The 18747-nt window shown below is 42.9% G+C and overlaps 1 protein-coding gene across 3 annotated transcripts in view; it reads right to left on the bottom strand.

Moving 5' to 3' along the window:
* The window catches only part of RABGAP1 (RAB GTPase activating protein 1), a 238587-nt gene that overhangs the window by 40364 nt on the left and 179476 nt on the right, over nucleotides 1–18747 (bottom strand). Inside the window, exons 26-28 of one of the 3 annotated variants that reach the window (XM_077283511.1) lie at nucleotides 5940–6083; nucleotides 3996–4087; nucleotides 2654–2764 (exon numbers count right to left, since the gene is read on the bottom strand). In XM_077283511.1, coding sequence (XP_077139626.1) covers nucleotides 2731–2764; nucleotides 3996–4087; nucleotides 5940–6083 — 270 coding nt within the window. In that variant the 3' untranslated portion in view covers nucleotides 2654–2730. Of the gene's footprint in view, nucleotides 1–2653; nucleotides 2765–3995; nucleotides 4088–5939; nucleotides 6084–12440; nucleotides 12481–18747 lie in introns of those variants that run through there. The other 2 variants (XM_077283512.1, XM_077283514.1) reach the window with 2 other exon arrangements.

Raw genomic sequence — 18747 nt, 5'->3', positions numbered from 1 at the left:
AACTGTAGTGAAACACTTGGGGGTTCAAAGCTCTCACAACACATCTAGATGAGTTTCTTAGGGGGTCTACTTTCCAAAATGGTGTCACTTGTGGGGGGTTTCAATGTTTAGGCACATCAGTGGCTCTCTAAACGCAACAAGGCGTCCCATCTCAATTCCAGTCAATTTTGCACTGAAAAGTCAAATGGCGCTCCTTCCCTTCTGAGCTCTGCCATGCGCCCAAACAGTGGTTTACCCCCACATATGGGTTATCGGTGTACTCAGGACAAATTGTACAACTTTTGTGGTCAATTTTCTCCTGTTACCCTTGGTAAAATAAAACAAAATGGAGCTGAAGTAAATTTTTTGTGAAAAAAAGTTAAATATTCATTTTTTTATTAAGCATTCCAAAAATTCCTGTGAAACACCTGAATGGTTAATAAACTTCTTGAATGTGGTTTTGAGCACCTTGAGGGGTGCAGTTTTTAGAATGGTGTCACACTTGAGTATTTTCTATCATATAGACCCCTCAAAATGACTTCAAATGAGATGTGGTCCCTAAAAAAAATATGGTGGTGTAAAAATGAGAAATTGCTGGTCAACTTTTAACCCTTATAACTCCCTAACAAAAAAAAAATGTTGATTCCAAAATTGTGCTGATGTAATGTATACATGTGGGAAATGTTACTTATTAAGTATTTTGTGTGACATATCTCTGTGATTTAAGGGCATAAAAATTCAAAGTTGGAAAATAGCAAAACTTTCTAAATTTTTGCCAAATTTACATTTTTTTCACAAATAAACGCAGGTAATATCAAAGAAATTTTACCACAATCATGAAGTACAATATGTCATGAGAAAACAATGTCAGAATCACCGGGATCCGTTGAAGCGTTCCTCATAAAGGGACAGTGGCCAAAATTGTAAAAATTGGCCTGGTCATTAACATGCAAACCACCCTTGGGGGTAAAGGGGTTAAAGTAAAGACATACTGGGAGTTGTAGGTTCATGTGATACAATTACCGTATTTTTCCGAATATAAGACGCACTTTTTCCCCAAAAAAAATTGTGAGGAAAATGGGGGGGTGCGTCTTATATTTGGAATGCAGACTTACCGGCATTGTGGCGGCGACAGAGGTGCGGGGATGATGTGGCGCGGTGAGCTGTATGGCGTGAGCAGGGTCCCGTCCACATTTGAGGTGAATCCGCGGCCCGGTATTGATGGAGAGCAGCAGAGCAGGGTGAGTTGCGGTATTTTCCGGTGGCGGCGGCCATCTTGCTGAGGCCGCACGTGCGCAGATTCACTACTCTGCGTCCCAGGGCTTCAGGAAAATGGCCGCGGGAGGTCGCGCGTGCGCAGATGTAGATCGCGGCGGCCATTTTCCTTAAGCCGAGTTCGCAGATTGAGATATGGGCTTCAGGAAAATGGTCGCCGCGATCTCCATCTGCGCACGCGCGGCCTCCTGCGGCCATTTTCCTGAAGCCCTGGGACGCAGAGTAGTGATTCTGCGCACCCGCGGCCTCAGCAAGATGGCCGCCGCCACCGGAAAAATCCTTAACTCACCCAGCTCTGCTGCTCTCCATCAATACCGGGCCGCGGATTCACCTCAAATATGGACGGGACCCTGCTCACGCCATACAGCTCACCGCGCCACATCATCCCCGCACCTCTGTCGCCGCCACAATGCCGGTAAGCCTGCCGCCACCAGGAAAACCGTGACTCACCCAGCTCTGCTGCTCTCCTTCACTACTGCTGTGGCGTCACCTCAAATGTGGAAGGGACCCTGGCCGCCGCCACCTGAGGAAGTGACCGCACATCTGCCGCCGCCACAGCAACCTCCCCATGGACACCAGGCCATGGCGTCGCCCACCTAAGCAGGATGGGACCCTGCTCAGGTGCACGCCGTTCCGCCCACCGCACCTCAGCATCACCCCACCTCTGCCGACACCATGCCTCCTGTGACCCTGCTCTGCCACCACCAGCCCTCAGGTAAGAGTTCTTAAATTCGGACAATAAGACGGACCCCCATCTTATAAAAAAATCTTTTTTTCTGCAATTTTCACCCCAAATTTGGGGTGCGTCTTATAGTACGGTGCGTCTTATAGTCCGAAAAATACGGTATATATGGGGCTGACCTGATATTGCAATAGATCGCTGTACTAAGCTTGGTGATTTCTTCATGTATTAAGGGAGAATTTGGTGCTGCATTCATGTACTGACGGTAGCTCTGATCTTGTACAATATAAAACGTGCTTGATGGCTATGTTAAAACTTAAAAATCCTCAAAACAAACAGTTTTGAAATTATAATGAGGATTCCAAAAACTCAGTGTAAGTTAGCATATGTTCACACTCGTTTTTTGGAACAGAACCTGTGCAGAATGTCTTCAAATCCTTCTCAAACACTGAAAACTTGGTTCTGGTGATGTATTAATGTATTGATGGTGGTTATGGTGATGTATTCATGTAAGTACCCCTTTACAATTTTTTTTGGCCCTTTGGATTGGTTCAGTATGACATTGTGGCCCTTGGACCAAAAAATGTTATATAGAATATTGGTCTATAGGTTACAAATCATTAGACCAATATGTCTACTGTGCAATAACATTTCTATATTGGAAGGGATATATACAGGTGTCATCTGGCTGGTCACACAGATAAAGCCATTACTTACATTATCCAAGTCCTTCCGCAGGGCGATCTTACTGGTAACCAGTTCATGAGCCAAGTCATCATTTTCCTGCTCCAGCCTCATATTTGCCTCTTGGAGTCGTCTGTTTTCACGCTAAAGAGAAAAAAAAAAGGTATATGTACAGGTATATCTTGTAGGTCTTGTCTCCCTTGCACACGGAGGCTTTCAAGGTAAAAAAGATTAATCCAAGTGTTACCAAGCTTTGGAGTTAACCTGAAGAAACATTAGCTAGAAGCCAAGGGTACATATTAACCGCCCCAGTCACGGAGCTGTGGAGTAAGTAACATGCAGATCAGATTTAATTAGTGCCTATAGAAACAGGGTATATAGTGACAGGACCTTCTATTAGGCCAATTCATCGACTCGTACTATAGATTCACATCCGATGGTTACAACAGCAGACAAACTGATTTTCTTCTTAAATACGTAAAACTTAAAGGTAGTAAAGGTTAGTCTGCAGCATTTTCTGCAGGATCCTGGAAAAGCCCAATGGTAGAAATCTTGCAGAGAACTAGGGGTTAATGTACTGCAAATCAGTTCCATCTTTGTCTTTTGTCTAACTGAAGCCCCTTACCTTAGCTAAGGGGGTTGAAATCTATTCTATGGCACACACGGAAGGGGGGAGGCTCCTGCTGCAGCCATTTGACAAGATGGATGTCAGCTGAATGATGCTGCGGCCGATAGCCAACTCTCCCATGCACAGGAGCGCCCGCTCGGCCAAGCAATCCTGTGTTCTGTATGAGAACACGTCGGCTGCTGGATTAACTCTGTGAGAACAATGCTATCGGCAGTCCAAAACCGGACTTACCTTATGGACATCTCTCCCAATCATCAGTTCTCTGGTGCCTCCATACCCTTTAGACCATCAACCAAGCCTGTCGATATCGGTGGGCTCGGCCGACAGTTGTCTAATGTGTACGGGGCGGGGGGCTTTACACTCCATGAGAAACATGGAGGAGACTGTAATGAGACAGAATCGGATCAAAGAAAAAAAACAGAAAAAAATGAAAGTAGGAAGAGAGGGAACTTTTTATTTTTATTTTTTTAACGTTCCTTTATTGGAAACAAATAAGCATTTGACACAAATTAAATATAACATTCTAAAAAAAAAGTTATATATTTTTCCTACAGCGTGTCCACGTTGAGCTGCTGCTCAAATCTTAGGGCTCTGGAAAATGTATCCAACCCCCGAGGACTGATTGAGGCTTTCCTGCATATTAATAAGGTAATCACACTGTGGTTCATGAGTGTAAAAGTACAATTAACAGGGGGGTTAAATAGGCGCAAAAAGAAGAAAACCAATATAAAACATAATATTACTCACCTCAAACCTTTTGACGGGTCTTCCTGTTGTGCTTGCTGCTCTCTCATCATTTGATATTCACGTTCGTATTTTTTGAGCTTTTTCTGACTAATCTAAAATGTAAAAGGGCAAAATTATTACTCGACAGATTCTCAGGGAGATCTACGTCCGACCCATAGATCTTAACAGATCATTTGAATATTAAGAAAAATGTGGATTTTTCAGGAATACGACCATTATCAGTTTCCTCTTCCCTAAATTAACCAACAGAGCTTTACATACATATCAAGCTTTGCTCCAGCGCTGCCTCTCCGCTGCTGCTCTCGTTATTTACAAGCTGCACTGATGACATCACCACTACAGAAGACGTGACCACTGCAGCCAATCATTGGCCACAGCGGCTCTGGAAATCTGATAAAGACTTGAGGAATCACAGGACTACACACAGTTTCAGCAGGACAAGCTGAATAATTTGTAATCTGTACTCTGGCAAACAACTTTTTCTCGGCAGATAAAATTCTGGCCCAGTGTTCAACATTTTTAGAAATGATCTAGATAAGGGAACTGAAGGTAAACTGATCAAATTTTCAGATGATGTAAAGCTAGGAGGGATAGCTAACACTAGAGAAGACAGAGAAAGGATTCAGAAGGATCTAGATAAGCTTGAATAATATGTATTCTAACAGAAATGCAAGATTCTACATCTGGGCAAGAAAAACGAAAATGACATCTATAGAATGAGAGGAATAGAACTAAGCAACAGCACGTGTGAAAACAACTTGGGTATAGTAATAGATCACAGACTGCACATGAGTCAGCAGTGTGATGCAGCAGCAAAAAAGGCAAACAATAAAGAGATGTATTAAGAGTAGGGATGAGCGGGCCAGTGGATGTTCGGCGGGTTTGACAAAGCTACAGTTAAAAGTTTAATTCAGGACCGAACTTGACCACAAATCCAAACCCAATAGAAGTGAATGGGGACCCGCACTTAGCACAAATGGGACGTCATTAATCAGCAATTGCAAAAGGAGCTGCCAGCAGCGGATCTTGATGATTTGCCCAAGTGCATTAAGCGGCACAACCTTCCTCAGACGACCATTAATAGGAGACAAGACATCTAAATGCGGGGCTTCCTGCATGTGGCGCTCATACTCCATACTGAATAAATCCAGATGTTTTGTAAAAGTTTTCCTTTTAATCAATTGACGTGTCTATCCATCAAGTGATTTCCAGAATTTTGCGTAAATGACGTTTCCTTTTTGATGATGCAATTTCAATGATGAGCAGTGTCTGTTCACCTAGCAAAGAATTTTTTTGGACCGAATGACCGCAAAAAACCCAAAACAAAACACAAGACTTGTTGGTCTTCGAGCAAAGTCACCCACTCAAACCAACTGGCCCATAATAAAAAATGGAAAGCACACCAGCGCCATTTATGTGCAATCCATGAGCTGTCGGTTTTACTATTTAATGGGAAAAAGAGGATTTAAAAATGTGTTTTCCTTTATACGAGAATAATGGATACCGCACTAATTTTTTTTTTGTATGTTAAAAATATAAAAATGAATGAGGCCTTAGTGGGCTTCTCTCTTTTTTTTTTTTTTTGCTTAGCTGCTTAATGCCGATTCCCCATGCACGGGGAAACTGATGAAAAACGTAACATTTGCAAAATCTGCAGACTTTTTTTTGTAAGATTCTAGAGCGCTTGTTACTGGGCGTCATAACAGTGTATAATACTGGATGGTTATTGCAATGTGGCTGAAGACGGGACTCCCGAGAAAGGCTATAAATCATGTCACCAGCAGGGGGCAGTGCAGGCTCGCACATCAGGCCAATGGGTCACTGTAACCCAAATACCCCACATCTCTACATATCCTGCATTTATCCCATTAGCGGCGTATGAGACGCAGGATCTGTGTGCAAATCTGCAATTAAGGATTCAGCAGGTCGGTGGGTTGTACAAACCTCGCACAGGAGCAAGTCGATGATGTGGAAGACCATGTAGAGCGGGAACTTGGCTGTAAAGAGGGTCAGAAACCATTGGGAAGCGTACATGTGAGCCTCGAGGCTGATCTCCAGGAAGTGGGTGTAGAGGTCTGCAATGTATTCCTGACGGACAGAAATAAAATATTATCATTAAAGAGTGAAGGCACCAGAGGAATAATGCAGAAACACAACACTGCATTATATAAAGATCTATAGGACGGCATGGGAACTCTAGCAAAATATTAATGGCAATTCACAGCACAGTTCTGCAGACGGGAAACTTCACAGAGCGGTCAATTCCTGTTTTTCTCCCTTTTTTCTTACGCCCATAACTTATGTATTTTTCCATCCACACAGACATATGAGGGCCGGTTATTTTTTGCAGGATCAGTTGTACTTCTGAATGACAATATTCAATTTCCCACAAAATAGGGAAAAAAAAATTCCAAGAAGGGAGAAATTATTATAATATATATATATATATATATATATATATATATATATATATATATATATATATATATATATATATATATATATATACAGCAAAAAAAGGGAACAGCACAACACTTCTACTTATCTAAGGGTGCAAGGCCCCAGGCAACAAGTCCAACGATTGCACCAAGTTTATAAAAGCTCAGAAAAAGAGGCAGCACTCCATTTCTTCTGTGAAAATGTGGAAGATTTAATCAACCCACTTCTCTGGGCGATGGTTCGACTACATCTGAGCCTTTCTCAAGGCTTGAGAAAGGCTCAGATGGAGCCCGAAACGTCGCCCAGAGAAGTGGGTTGATTAAATCTTCCACATTTTCACAGAAGAAATGGAGTGCTGCCTCTTTTTCTGAGCTTTTATATATCTATACATATATCTATCTATATACTGTATATAAGAGGCATCGTGATTACTCGCTAATCCCGCCCCCTGCACAGTAGCTCCGCCCCCACCACATCACCACACATAATCCCGCCCCCCACATCACCACACACAATCCCGCCCCCCCACATTACCACACATAATCCCCACCACCACATTGTCACAATTATTGTTATTAACTTCATTTTAAGTTAATTTACCACCTGCGTAAGCGCTATTGAATGTTGTCATTATTTACTTTAGTTTAATCACCAGTAGCGTTAATTAGATAGCAATGAGCGTGCTGAGCGTTAGCTGACTGGAAACATCTAGTATATATATTAAAGAAGCAATTCTGACATTGTGTTTTGGAAATTGCTTTTACAGCTCATCAGTGGGATTACAGCGATACCAAAAGGTCCAGTTTTGTTTTTGTTGTTTTTTTAAACTATTTTAGTAGTGAAAAAGAAATCAGAAGTTTGCAAAAAAAAAAACGTAAATTTTATATTTTTCGGTTGATTAAGTTTTTATTGAGATGTGACGTTTTGATCGCTTCTTAGGCCTCTTTCACAGGTCAGTGTCTCCGGTACGTTTAGTGACAGTTTTCTCACGTACCGTAGACACTGACACACGTAGACACATTAGAATCTATGTTTCTGCACATGTGCGTGTTTTCACATGGACTTTATGTCCGTGTGCAAAACACGTAGACATGTCCGTTTTTTTCAGGCAGCATGTACAGCAATACGTCCTGCACACGTGCACACCGAGAACACTGTGCACTCTCCTCCGTGTGCACGTACCGCCCGCAGGAGAGACAGCGCTACAGTAAGCGCTGTCCCCCCTGTGTGGTGCTGAAGGCGGCATTCATCTCTTCTCCCCCGCAGGAGAGAAGAGATGAAAGATCAAGTTTTTGTTATTTTTTGTGAAAAATAAAGTTTGCATGTGACCCCCGCCTCCCACCCCCAGTGCGCCGCCCGGCCCCTTGCAGAAGAAATACTCACCCAGCTCCCGCGATGTCTCCACTCTCCTCTCAGCGCTGGCCCCTTGTCCTGTGTGAGCGGTCACGTGGGACCGCTCATTACAGTGAGGAATATGCGCATATTCAGCTGAGCCTCCAACAGAGCTATAAACTTTAATGAGACGACTTTGGACTACATCCGTTGTCCATCTTGTAAGCCGGACATATTAGCACTAATACTGCACTATTGGGTCTGGTGTAAAGAGATGGACACCGCCAGAAAAAGGGTCTACAAGTCCAAAGTAGCATATTTATTTGGCCTAAGTGAGGTCTATAGCTCCTCTGGAATCAGAAGCCCACCTGACAGAAATAAAGCTCCAGACATTGGGTGAACCCGGCTTTTCACGAGGGTAACTGTTGGGTGGGTCCATCACCCACTACCATTTTCCTCATGCTGCATCCTGCCCCTTTCTCAGCCCGTAGACAGTATAAGAAATTACCAGCAAAGTCTTCTCAGATGTGTAGAGGCTGGAATGGCAAATCAACAACTAGTGAGTAATATGGCTGAAATAAGATTTAAAGGGAACCTGTCACCAGAAAAAAACAAGATTAACCTGCAAATATGGGGTTAATCTGCAGGTGAATAGCATTATTAAACAACCCGGTGTCGGCACTTAGCTGAACGCTGCCGGGAGAAAATGCACTTTATTCCTCCCGGCAGAATTCGGGTTGCAGCCACAGGAGCGGTGCTGGTGCTGCTTCAGTGACCGCTCCGAGTATATAAATGGGCGGATGTAACTGCACCCCCTGCCTTGACTGACAGCCGGCCTTGACTGACAGCCGGCCCCCAATGTAGAACCAGTCAGATCCAGGGTGCTGTTACAGTAGTCGCTCTCTACACTTAGAGCAGAGACAAACGCGCACCGACACCACCCCTGTGATTGAAAAAAGAACGTTACCGGGGTGGGGGTATAAAGTTCATTTTCTCCCGGCAGGGTTCAACTAACTGCAGGCACCAGCACGATTAATAAAGCCATTAACCTGCAGATTAACCCCATATTTGCAGGCTAATAGTGTTTTTTTCTGGTGACAGGTTCCCTTTAAAATAGGTTATCTGAAAACCAACTGAAATGTAAGGATTCTCTAAAGTAAAAAACTAAGCATTGTTCAATTAAAAATGTCCTACCCTTCCCCCTCTAACTTCCTGTGTGTTTTTTTCTTACTTCCGATGAGGTTTCGTTTTAGTATCTCAGCATACATCGGAGACGTCATCAGAGGGCCGAAGCAGTGGTGACGGCAGCAGCTGCTGTCCCCACCCCTAAACAGGCGACCCTTTCAGGGGCTGGGCTAGTCCCTACCCCATTGAGCATTCGCCGGTTGTCATCACTGACGTATGCTCGGTATGTTGTCCCTGATCGCTTTACTTTACTACTTGTTACTTTTATTGTGCACTCCCTCGACGTCTCTAAAGACTGACAAGCCGGCTGGAGAGATTTAATAAATCCCCAACTCTGTGTTCACACAATATGTTCTTTATGCATTTTTTGGTCGTGGTTTTCCCAAAAATGCTGTTAAATCAGCTGCGTTTTTTGAAAATCACAAAATAATAAACCACATTGCAAAATCATTGTGTAAGCACCACCTAAGCAGCCTTTTACCAAACTGAATAACCCCAAGTTGGGCAAGCTGCCTTGGTATTGCAGACCCCCCGTTAATAACCTTGGTCGCTGTACATCTAGTTTCCTAACAGTGCATAATCCTACTCAGATAATAACCCCTCTCAATCCCCATGTTTCCCTCTAATAAAATAGGAACTTTTACTCACCTCTGGTGCTGGCGCTGTTCCAGCAGTGTTGGTGCTGTCTTTCCAGGAGATCACATGACATTATGTCACGCGATCCCTAAGCATCACTAGTCTCCTTCACATAAATCAAGACATCTGTAGAGGGTCTTGTAATTTCAACAAAAGGAGGTTGAAGTTACAGACTTTTATAGTTTCTGTATGCAGCATGTAAACTGCCGACTGCAGGGTGCAAATGGGTTACCATAGCGGCCGGGGTTTGCCGATAGTTGCCGTGCTGGATCTACTATGGAGCTCAGCCCGGCCTGTCAAAATTTAGTCTAAAAGTGACCCCTACTCTCCTGTTCGGTCCTGCATCAAGTAATGAATGCTAGTTGGCTTTTATTTTTGTCAAAAGCTTGCTTCTTTTGCTGGACCTGCAGGTTTCCACTTTAGAAATATATCAGGGGAGGTTGAAGTCCTCCATAATAACTCACTTTGTTTTGATGACTCATCTATCTGTTTTATGATTTATGATTTGATTTTCTGCTGTCTCTATAAAACGTAAAAGGGCGAGTCACCAAAGATCAAGTTATGCCCTATCCATTGGATAAGGGAAAATTATATGAGTCTGAAAACAATATATAATTACATTGGCCCTCTCTTGATGACACAGATATGGCATACCAACAGTAAATCATGGTGGTAGCGAAGATGTTTTGCTACCCTTAGGGTATGTTCATATGGCGCATTTTTGTGGGGTGGGGTTTTAGGTGGAAAAAGAGATACATTGTATAGAACCAGCAAAACAATGAGATTTCAGAAATCTCATACACAAACTTTTTTTTTTTATCCTGACTGAAGAGCACTGCAGAATTTTTGAAAATTTGCAGCATTTCAATTTTTTACCCATGGAAAGTAATGAGAAATTGCACAATGGTGCAAAAATTGCAGCATAACATTTAAGAGGAGTAAATAATTTTAATTAGTCTGTTGGGGTAAATTAATGCTTTATTTACCGTGTGATGGCGCTGCAGGGGACACCACCTATCTTTCAGTTACCTTTCAGGTCTGTGCACATGTTGCATCTTTGTCGCTTATTTTTCTGCACCGTTTTGTCACAAAACGTCTAGGATTTCTTTGTTCCAGCAGTGAAGGAGATTCCTGAAGTCTCATGCACATGTTGCTTAATTTTTACATGCAGATTTGCAGCAGTATTAAATCTGCAGTGTCAATTCTTTCATTTTTTGCTGCAGATTTAATCTATGCTAATGAGAATGGAAAAATCTGCAACAAAAATACATGTAAAAAACCCAACCAAATGGCACATTTTACACTGCTTTTTTTTCCTGCCAAGAGCTGCTGAAAGGGTGCAGAAATTTCTGCAGCACTTTAACATGTGCACATACCCGAAATCTTTAATCTTTTAGAGAGGATCTGTCATCAGGTCAGAAGGGCCCAGTTTTTGCTTTGATTTTATTCCTGTTGCTTCCCGGATTATTCCATTTTTTTTCTTCATTAAAATCCACCATAAAGAAAAGATCAAATCTCTGGGACTGTATTTTAATTAAGCAGTGGGAATGAAGAACAAAAATTGCCCCCTTCTCCTGGTAACAGGTCCTCCATAAAGAACTGGGCAACTTGAAAGAATCAAGAATATAACATGAGATTAGTTGAACTTTATCCAGTGTTGTAACCTAAAGTCTGTGGCTTCCAACTATCACAGGTGTTTAATAAGTCTTTTAATATGGGACTTTGTGGGACTTCCCCCCAGGCTTAGTTAGACCACTGAATTTATCTAAAACGAGAGCCAAGATACATCTAAATGATTGAGAAATAGTAATAAGTAAAAGTGCAGTAGCCGGTAAAGTTCTGGTAATGCATCGGAATTGAAATTCGACAAAAAGGGCGAGTTCAAATTTTCATCAAAAAGGTGTCTACAGCTTTTAGGGTTGAGGGGGCTAATAATTTTTCATGTTTGACATTATTAGAAATATTAACCTCTGGATCAATAAAGTTTATCGTATCGTAATATTTACTTTTTTAATAAATCTAATGGTTCAGTAGTATTCAAGATACATTTTTTTTTAAACAAAAAGGCTCACAAAATTTGGATTTTTGCTATCTTTCTGGTACCTACTATTTGGGGGCCCATTTTTATTTTCTACTGAACGCCTATCCCCCCCCTCCCCCCCTATTATGTTTCTTTTCTCTCTCTGCCTTTTAATAATCAATTCTACCATCTATTTGCCTTCTTACTGCCTCATTTTCCACATATCCAACAACAAAAAGTCTTGTCATACGAACAGTTACAGCCTCTACCACCCAGGATGCCCTCTGTGCCCACTGCCCATAATGAACTTCTTGCTTCATTTGATGGAGTTTTTTTGCTTGGAAAAGTCCTTACTTTCTAGAAGATCCCAAGAACCCCATGACATTACGTTAATTAAAAAAAATAATCTCAATGTTATTGCAGCGCCATCATGGGGCAAATTAATGATTACACCGAGCACGTTGCATCGGCTGGTTGACTATAACATGGCAGATGGGATCCTCTTCTAGAGAGACGTCTTTGCTCGGACCATGATAGAGGTCTCTGAACCTCCCGCGTACGAGCTTAGAATTCTTCATATACAATGGGTTTTCTACACTAACACCCCTTTAACAAAGATGAAGGCTATGTCCGCCTCGGCGAGTCATTGTGAGCGGAGGGCAGACAGGCGTCTGGGTCCAGTGTGCTTTCTATCGATTAATCATGTTGCCTCGTACCTTGTAGCTGTCAAAGGCAGGTTCTGCTTCATCTAATTGGAATGGGTTGAATGGCTTTCCTCCTTGCACTTCATTTCTTCTTTTTTCCATCGACGGATCCATTTTTTTTATTAGACAACATTGTCTAACTTTTCACAAGTGAAAGTAGAAAGAGCCTCTGTACATACAGCAGTAGGAAGGATTAGATACAAAAAGCAACCCAGGCTACTGATACACTGTGCTATGCTCAGTACAGAGACCCTGATTCCAGCAATGTGTCACTTACTAGGCTGTTTTATTGTTTCAATAAAATCAGTGTTTTATCAGCAGGGGATTATCAGTAGAGGACTAGCTGACACATGCCATGTAGTCCACCTGCAGTGTAACCCCACCCCCACCACTGATTGGTAGCTTTCTGTCTATGCGCAGTATAAACAGACAACTACCAATCAGTGGTGTGGGCGGGGTTATACAGAGCTCAGCATTTACAGCACTGCTAGATCCGCAGCAGAAAAAACTGATATTTTATCAAAACTCCAACAGCCAGCAATGCAAGTGATATGTCCCTGGAATCAGGGTCTCTGCCTCTACATTATGCTGCTATCAAATGAGTTAGCAAAAAACGCCATTAACCCTTAATTCATTTACCACTGCTTTTAATTGCACAAGCCGACACTTTATCTTTCTGCTGCAAAACCCGTTTACCTTTAGATTCTCCAAGTGAAGCGATTCACAATCCTTCCTAATTTGCTCCAGAAACGTTATATGCTTCTTAAGCAAAAACCCATCACTGTGCACATTTTGTACTTCTATAGTATGGCTGTTCCCCATGACGGCGTGAATTTCGATGAACTTTCCCTATTTCTTGTGCATTGCACCACACCTTGTGCTGTGAGAGAACAACGAGATGATTTCACATTTAAAGGGAACACTGCATTGACCTGCAGTTGTAGGATTAATCTGCAGTGTTGTGTCACATGTGGCCACAGCACTGAGAGCCCCGCTGCCAGGAGGAAATGGACTTTATTCCCCCCGGCAGGCTCGGTCTTTCATTCACAGGGGTGATGTCGGCACAGTTTCAGTCATCGCTCTGTGAATAGAAAGCGGTTGTCCGCTTTTAGAAAATTGGGCCCCGAACTGCAGCTCTCTTCCCCACCCTGCACCATCTCCTCCAGCTTGATACACAGGAGCAGTCAGTCAAGCGGCATGAGTCAGTGGGGAAGAGCTGGAGTGACGGAGGCTTCAGTTCTACCATAGCCATTTACATATCAATACAAATGCTGATTTCTCAGTAACGAATGAAGGGAAACACCAAGAGGGAAAAAGTGGTGGAATTATGGAAATCGCAGGCTGGATAGACCTGTAAATGTTACACAAAAGATGAAGAAATGGAAAAACTTCCAACTCTGCATGGGATGAAGATGGAACATCCATATTTGTTGAGCATTCAAACTTTCATGACTAAAGGTGCTAACATGCCAGAAACGCGTGTTTCCTTTTTAGTAACGGAAATGTAATAAGTAATTCTATGTGACTGCATACCTGTGAATCCTTAACGCGCACAATGCGCACTGTCAGGATTCTCCATTGCCGGCAGTGGGCGGTCATCTGAGCCAGGTATGTGATTTGTATACTTCTGGTCACATTCTCACTAGTCGTGTCCAGCTTCGTACAATTCATTTGTGAAGAGAGGCCGCACACGTCTAGTTGGCATGTGTGCAAATTACCTACTTACGGTCACACGTCCACCCACTCCTGCAGAGTCCTGACAGAGCGCACTGTGCGCTCTGAGGATTTAGAAGTCTGCAGTCACATAGTGTGGCTAGACTTGAATCCCAAACCTGGACACCTTTAACCCCTTCATGACCCAGCTTATTTTGACCTTAATGACCTGGCCGTTTTTTGCAATTCTGACCAGTGTCCCTTTGTGAGGTAATAACTCAGGAACGCTTCAACGGATCCTATCGATTCTGAGACTGTTTTTTCGTGACATATTGGGCTTCATGTTAGTGGTAAATTTAGGTCGATAATTTCTGAGTTTATTTGTGAAAAAAACGGAAATTTGGCAAAAATTTTGAAAATTTCGCTATTTTCACATTTTGAATTTTTATTCTGTTAAGAGTTATGTGACACAAAATAGTTAATAAATAACATTTCCCACATCTCTACTTTACATCAGCACAATTTTGGAAACAACATTTTTTTTTGCTAGGAAGTTAAAAGGGTTAAAATTTGACCAGTGATTTCTCATTTTTACGAAATTTACAAAACCATTTTTTTTACGGACCACCTCACATTTGAAGTCAGTTTGAGGGTTCTATATGGCTGAAAATACCCGAAAGTGACAACATTCTAAAAACTGCACCCCTCAAGGTGCTCAAAACCACATTCAAGAAGTTTATTAACCCTTCAGGTGTTTCACAGCAGCAAAAGCAACATGGAAGGAAAAAATTAACATTTAACTTTTTAGTCACAAAAATGATCTTTTAGCAACAATTTTTTTACTTTCCCAAGCGTAAAAGGAGAAACTGGACCACGAACGTTGTTGTCCAATTTGTCCTGAGTACGCTGATACCTCACATTTGGGGGTAAACCACTGTTTGGGTGCACGGCAGCGCTCGGAAGGGAAGGAGCGCCATTTGACTTTTTGAATGAAAAATTGGCTCCAATCTTTAGCGGACACCATGTCGCGTTTGGAGAGCCCCAGTGTGCCTAAACATTGGAGCTTCCCCACAAGGGACCCCATTTTGGAAACTAGACCCCCCACGGAACTTATCTAGATGCATAGTGAGCACTTTAAACCCCCAAGTGCTTCACAGAAGTTTATAACGCAGAGCCATGAAAATAAAAAATAATTTTTCTTTTCTCAAAAATGATTTTTTAGCCCACAATTTTTTATTTTCCCAAGGGTAACAGGAGAAATTGGACCCCAAAAGTTGTCCAGTTTGTCCTGAGTATGCTGGTACCCCATATGTGGGGGTAAACCACTGTTTGGGCGCACGTCGGGGCTCGGAAGGGAGAAAGCACCATTTGACTTTTTGAACGCAAGATTGGCTGGAATCAATGGTGGCGCCATGTTGCGTTTGGAGACCCCTGATGTGCCTAAACAGTGGAAACCCCTCAATTCTAACTCCAACACTAACCCCAACACACCCCTAACCACAACCCTAACCCTAATCCCAACCCTAACCCCAACCCTAACCACAACTTTAACCCCAACACACCCCTAACTGTTGTGAATTCTGCTCTTGGGCTCCCTCCGGTGGTTGTAAGTGGTAGCGCTGCTGTCTCTGAATCACAGCAGTTATCAGGTGTGTTCACTTTTTGCCATTCTGACTGGGCTATTTAGTCTTGCTTGACCCTTTAGTCAGTGCCAGTTGTCCATTGTTCCTGGAGGATTCACATCTTTGCCTGGTCTCTCCTGCTTTGCTGTTCATTTCAACAAAGATAAGTTCTGGCCTTGATTTTTGCTGTCCACATGCTGTGGCCTTATTGTTCAGCTCTTTTCCATGTTTTTGTCTTGTCCAGCTTGATCTGTATAAGAATTTGTTTAGCCAAGCTGGTATCTCTGGAGATGCAGATATACCCTCCATATCTTTAGTTAGCTGTGGAGATTTTGTATTTTCTGTGGTGGATATTTTCTAGTGTTTTAATACTGACCGCATAATACTCTGTCCTATCCTTTCTATTTAGCTAGAAGTGGCCTCCTTGCTAGAATCTGATTTCAGCCTGCGTATGTTATTTCCCTCTCCTCTCACAGTCAATATTTGTGGGGGGCTGTCTATCCTTTGGGGATTTTCTCTGAGGCAAGATAGTTTTCCCTTTTCTATCTCTAGTGGTAATTAGTCCTCCGGCTGTGTCGAGATGTCTAGGGAGCGCTAGGTACATTCCACGGCTACTTCTAGTTGCGGTGTTATGTTCAGGGTCTGCGGTCAGTACAGGTACCACCTTCTCCAGAGTACGTCTCATGCTGCTCTTAGGCCACCAGATCATAACAGTACAACTGGCCAACAATGAGTTAACCGCATCTCAGAAGAAGGGAAGGAAAGTGCTGAGCCATTTTTTTTTCTGTAGTCTGTTGTGTTTTTTTTTCCTTCCCTCTTTACCTCTGGGTGGTACAGGAGTTCGGCGCTGGTATGGATGTTCAGGGATTGGCTTCTCGTGTGCATCAACTTGCTGCTAGAGTACAGGGTGTTTCCGATTATATCGTTCAGACTCCGGTTTTAGAGCCTAGAATTCCAACTCCTGATTTGTTTTTTGGGGATAGGTCCAAATTTTTGAGCTTTAAAAATAACTGTAAACTGTTTTTTGCTCTGAAACCCCGTTCCTCTGGTGATCCCATCCAGCAGGTTAAAATTGTTATATCTCTGCTGCGTGGTGACCCCCAGGATTGGGCATTTGCCCTGGAACCTGGGAATCCGGCGTTGCTTAATGTTGACACCTTTTTTCAGGCGCTTGGGTTATTGTATGACGAACCTAATTCGGTGGATCATGCTGAGAAGACCTTGTTGGCCCTGTGTCAAGGTCAAGAAGCGGCAGAATCATATTGCCAGAAATTTAGAAAATGGTCTGTACTGACTCAATGGAATGAGGATGCCTTGGCTGCAATTTTCAGAAAGGGTCTTTCTGAATCCGTTAAAGATGTTATGGTGGGGTTCCCCACGCCTGCTGGTCTGAGTGATTCTATGTCTCTGGCCATTCAGATTGATCGACGCTTGTGGAGCGCAGAGTTGTGCACACTATGGCATTGTCTTCCGAGCGGAGTCCTGAGCCTATGCAGTGTGATAGGATTGTGTCTAGAGCTGAACGACAAGGATTCAGATGTCAGAATAGGTTGTGTTTTTACTGCGGCGATTCTGCTCATGTTATTTCTGATTGCCCTAAGCGTACCAAGAGAATCGCTAGTTCTGTTACTATCAGTACTGTACAACCTAAATTTCTGTTGTCTGTGACCCTGATCTGCTCATTATCGTCATTTTCTGTCATGGCATTTGTGGATTCAGGCGCCGCTCTAAACTTAATGGATTTAGAATTTGCCAGACGTTGTGGTTTCCCCTTGCAGCCTTTGCAGAGTCCTATTCCTTTGAGGGGCATTGATGCTACACCGTTGGCTAAAAATAAACCTCAGTTTTGGACACAGCTGACCATGTGCATGGCCCCAGCCCATCAGCAAGATTGTCGTTTTCTGGTGTTGCATAATTTGCATGATGCTATTGTGCTGGGTTTCCCATGGTTACAGGTGCATAATCCGGTATTAGATTGGAAATCTATGTCTGTGACTAGTTGGGGTTGTCAGGGGGTTCATGGTAACGTTCCTTTGATGTCAATTGCCTCCTCCCCCTCTTCTGAAATTCCTGAGTTTTTGTCAGATTTCCAGGATGTATTCAATGAGCCCAAGTCCAGTTCCCTTCCACCGCATAGGGACTGTGATTGTGCTATTGACTTGATTCCAGGCTGTAAGTTTCCTAAAGGCAGACTTTTCAACCTGTCTGTGCCAGAACATACCGCCATGCGGAGCTATGTTAAGGAGTCCTTGGAGAAGGGGCATATTCGGCCATCTTCTTCACCATTGGGAGCAGGTTTTTTCTTTGTTGCCAAAAAAGATGGCTCCTTGAGACCCTGTATTGATTATCGCCTCTTGAATAAGATCACGGTCAAATTCCAATACCCTTTGCCTTTGCTTTCTGATCTGTTTGCTAGGATTAAGGGGGCTAGTTGGTTTACTAAGATTGACCTTCGAGGGGCATATAATCTTGTTCGTATTAAGCAGGGTGACGAATGGAAAACTGCGTTTAATACGCCCGAAGGCCATTTTGAATACCTTGTGATGCCATTCGGACTCTCTAATGCTCCATCTGTGTTTCAGTCCTTCATGCATGATATTTTTCGGAATTACCTTGATAAATTCATAATTGTATATTTGGATGATATTTAGATTTTTTCAGATGATTGGGAGTCTCATGTGAAACAAGTCAGGATGGTATTTCAGATCCTTCGTGATAATGCCTTGTTTGTGAAGGGGTCTAAGTGCGTCTTTGGAGTACAGAAGATTTCTTTTTTGGGCTTCATTTTTTCTCCCTCATCTATAGAAATGGATCCGGTTAAGGTTCAGGCCATTCATGATTGGATCCAGCCCACATCCGTGAAGAGCCTTCAGAAATTATTGGGCTTTGCTAATTTTTATCGCCGTTTCATTGCCAACTTCTCCAGTGTGGTTAAACCCCTGACCGATTTGTCAAAGAAGGGCGCTGATGTGACGAATTGGTCCTCTGCGGCTGTTTCTGCCTTTCAGGAGCTTAAACGCCGATTTACTTCTGCCCCTGTGTTGCGTCAGCCGGATGTTTCTCTTCCTTTTCAGGTTGTTGACGCTTCTGAGATTGGGGCAGGGGCCATTTTGTCTCAGAGGAATTCTGATGGTTCCTTGATGAAACCGTGTGCCTTCTTT

This window comes from Ranitomeya variabilis, chromosome 2 (assembly GCF_051348905.1).
Source record: "Ranitomeya variabilis isolate aRanVar5 chromosome 2, aRanVar5.hap1, whole genome shotgun sequence".
Lineage (NCBI taxonomy): Eukaryota > Metazoa > Chordata > Amphibia > Anura > Dendrobatidae > Ranitomeya > Ranitomeya variabilis.
Note: the sequence above shows the minus strand (reverse complement) of the source record. Positions and strands in the feature narration are given on the sequence as shown.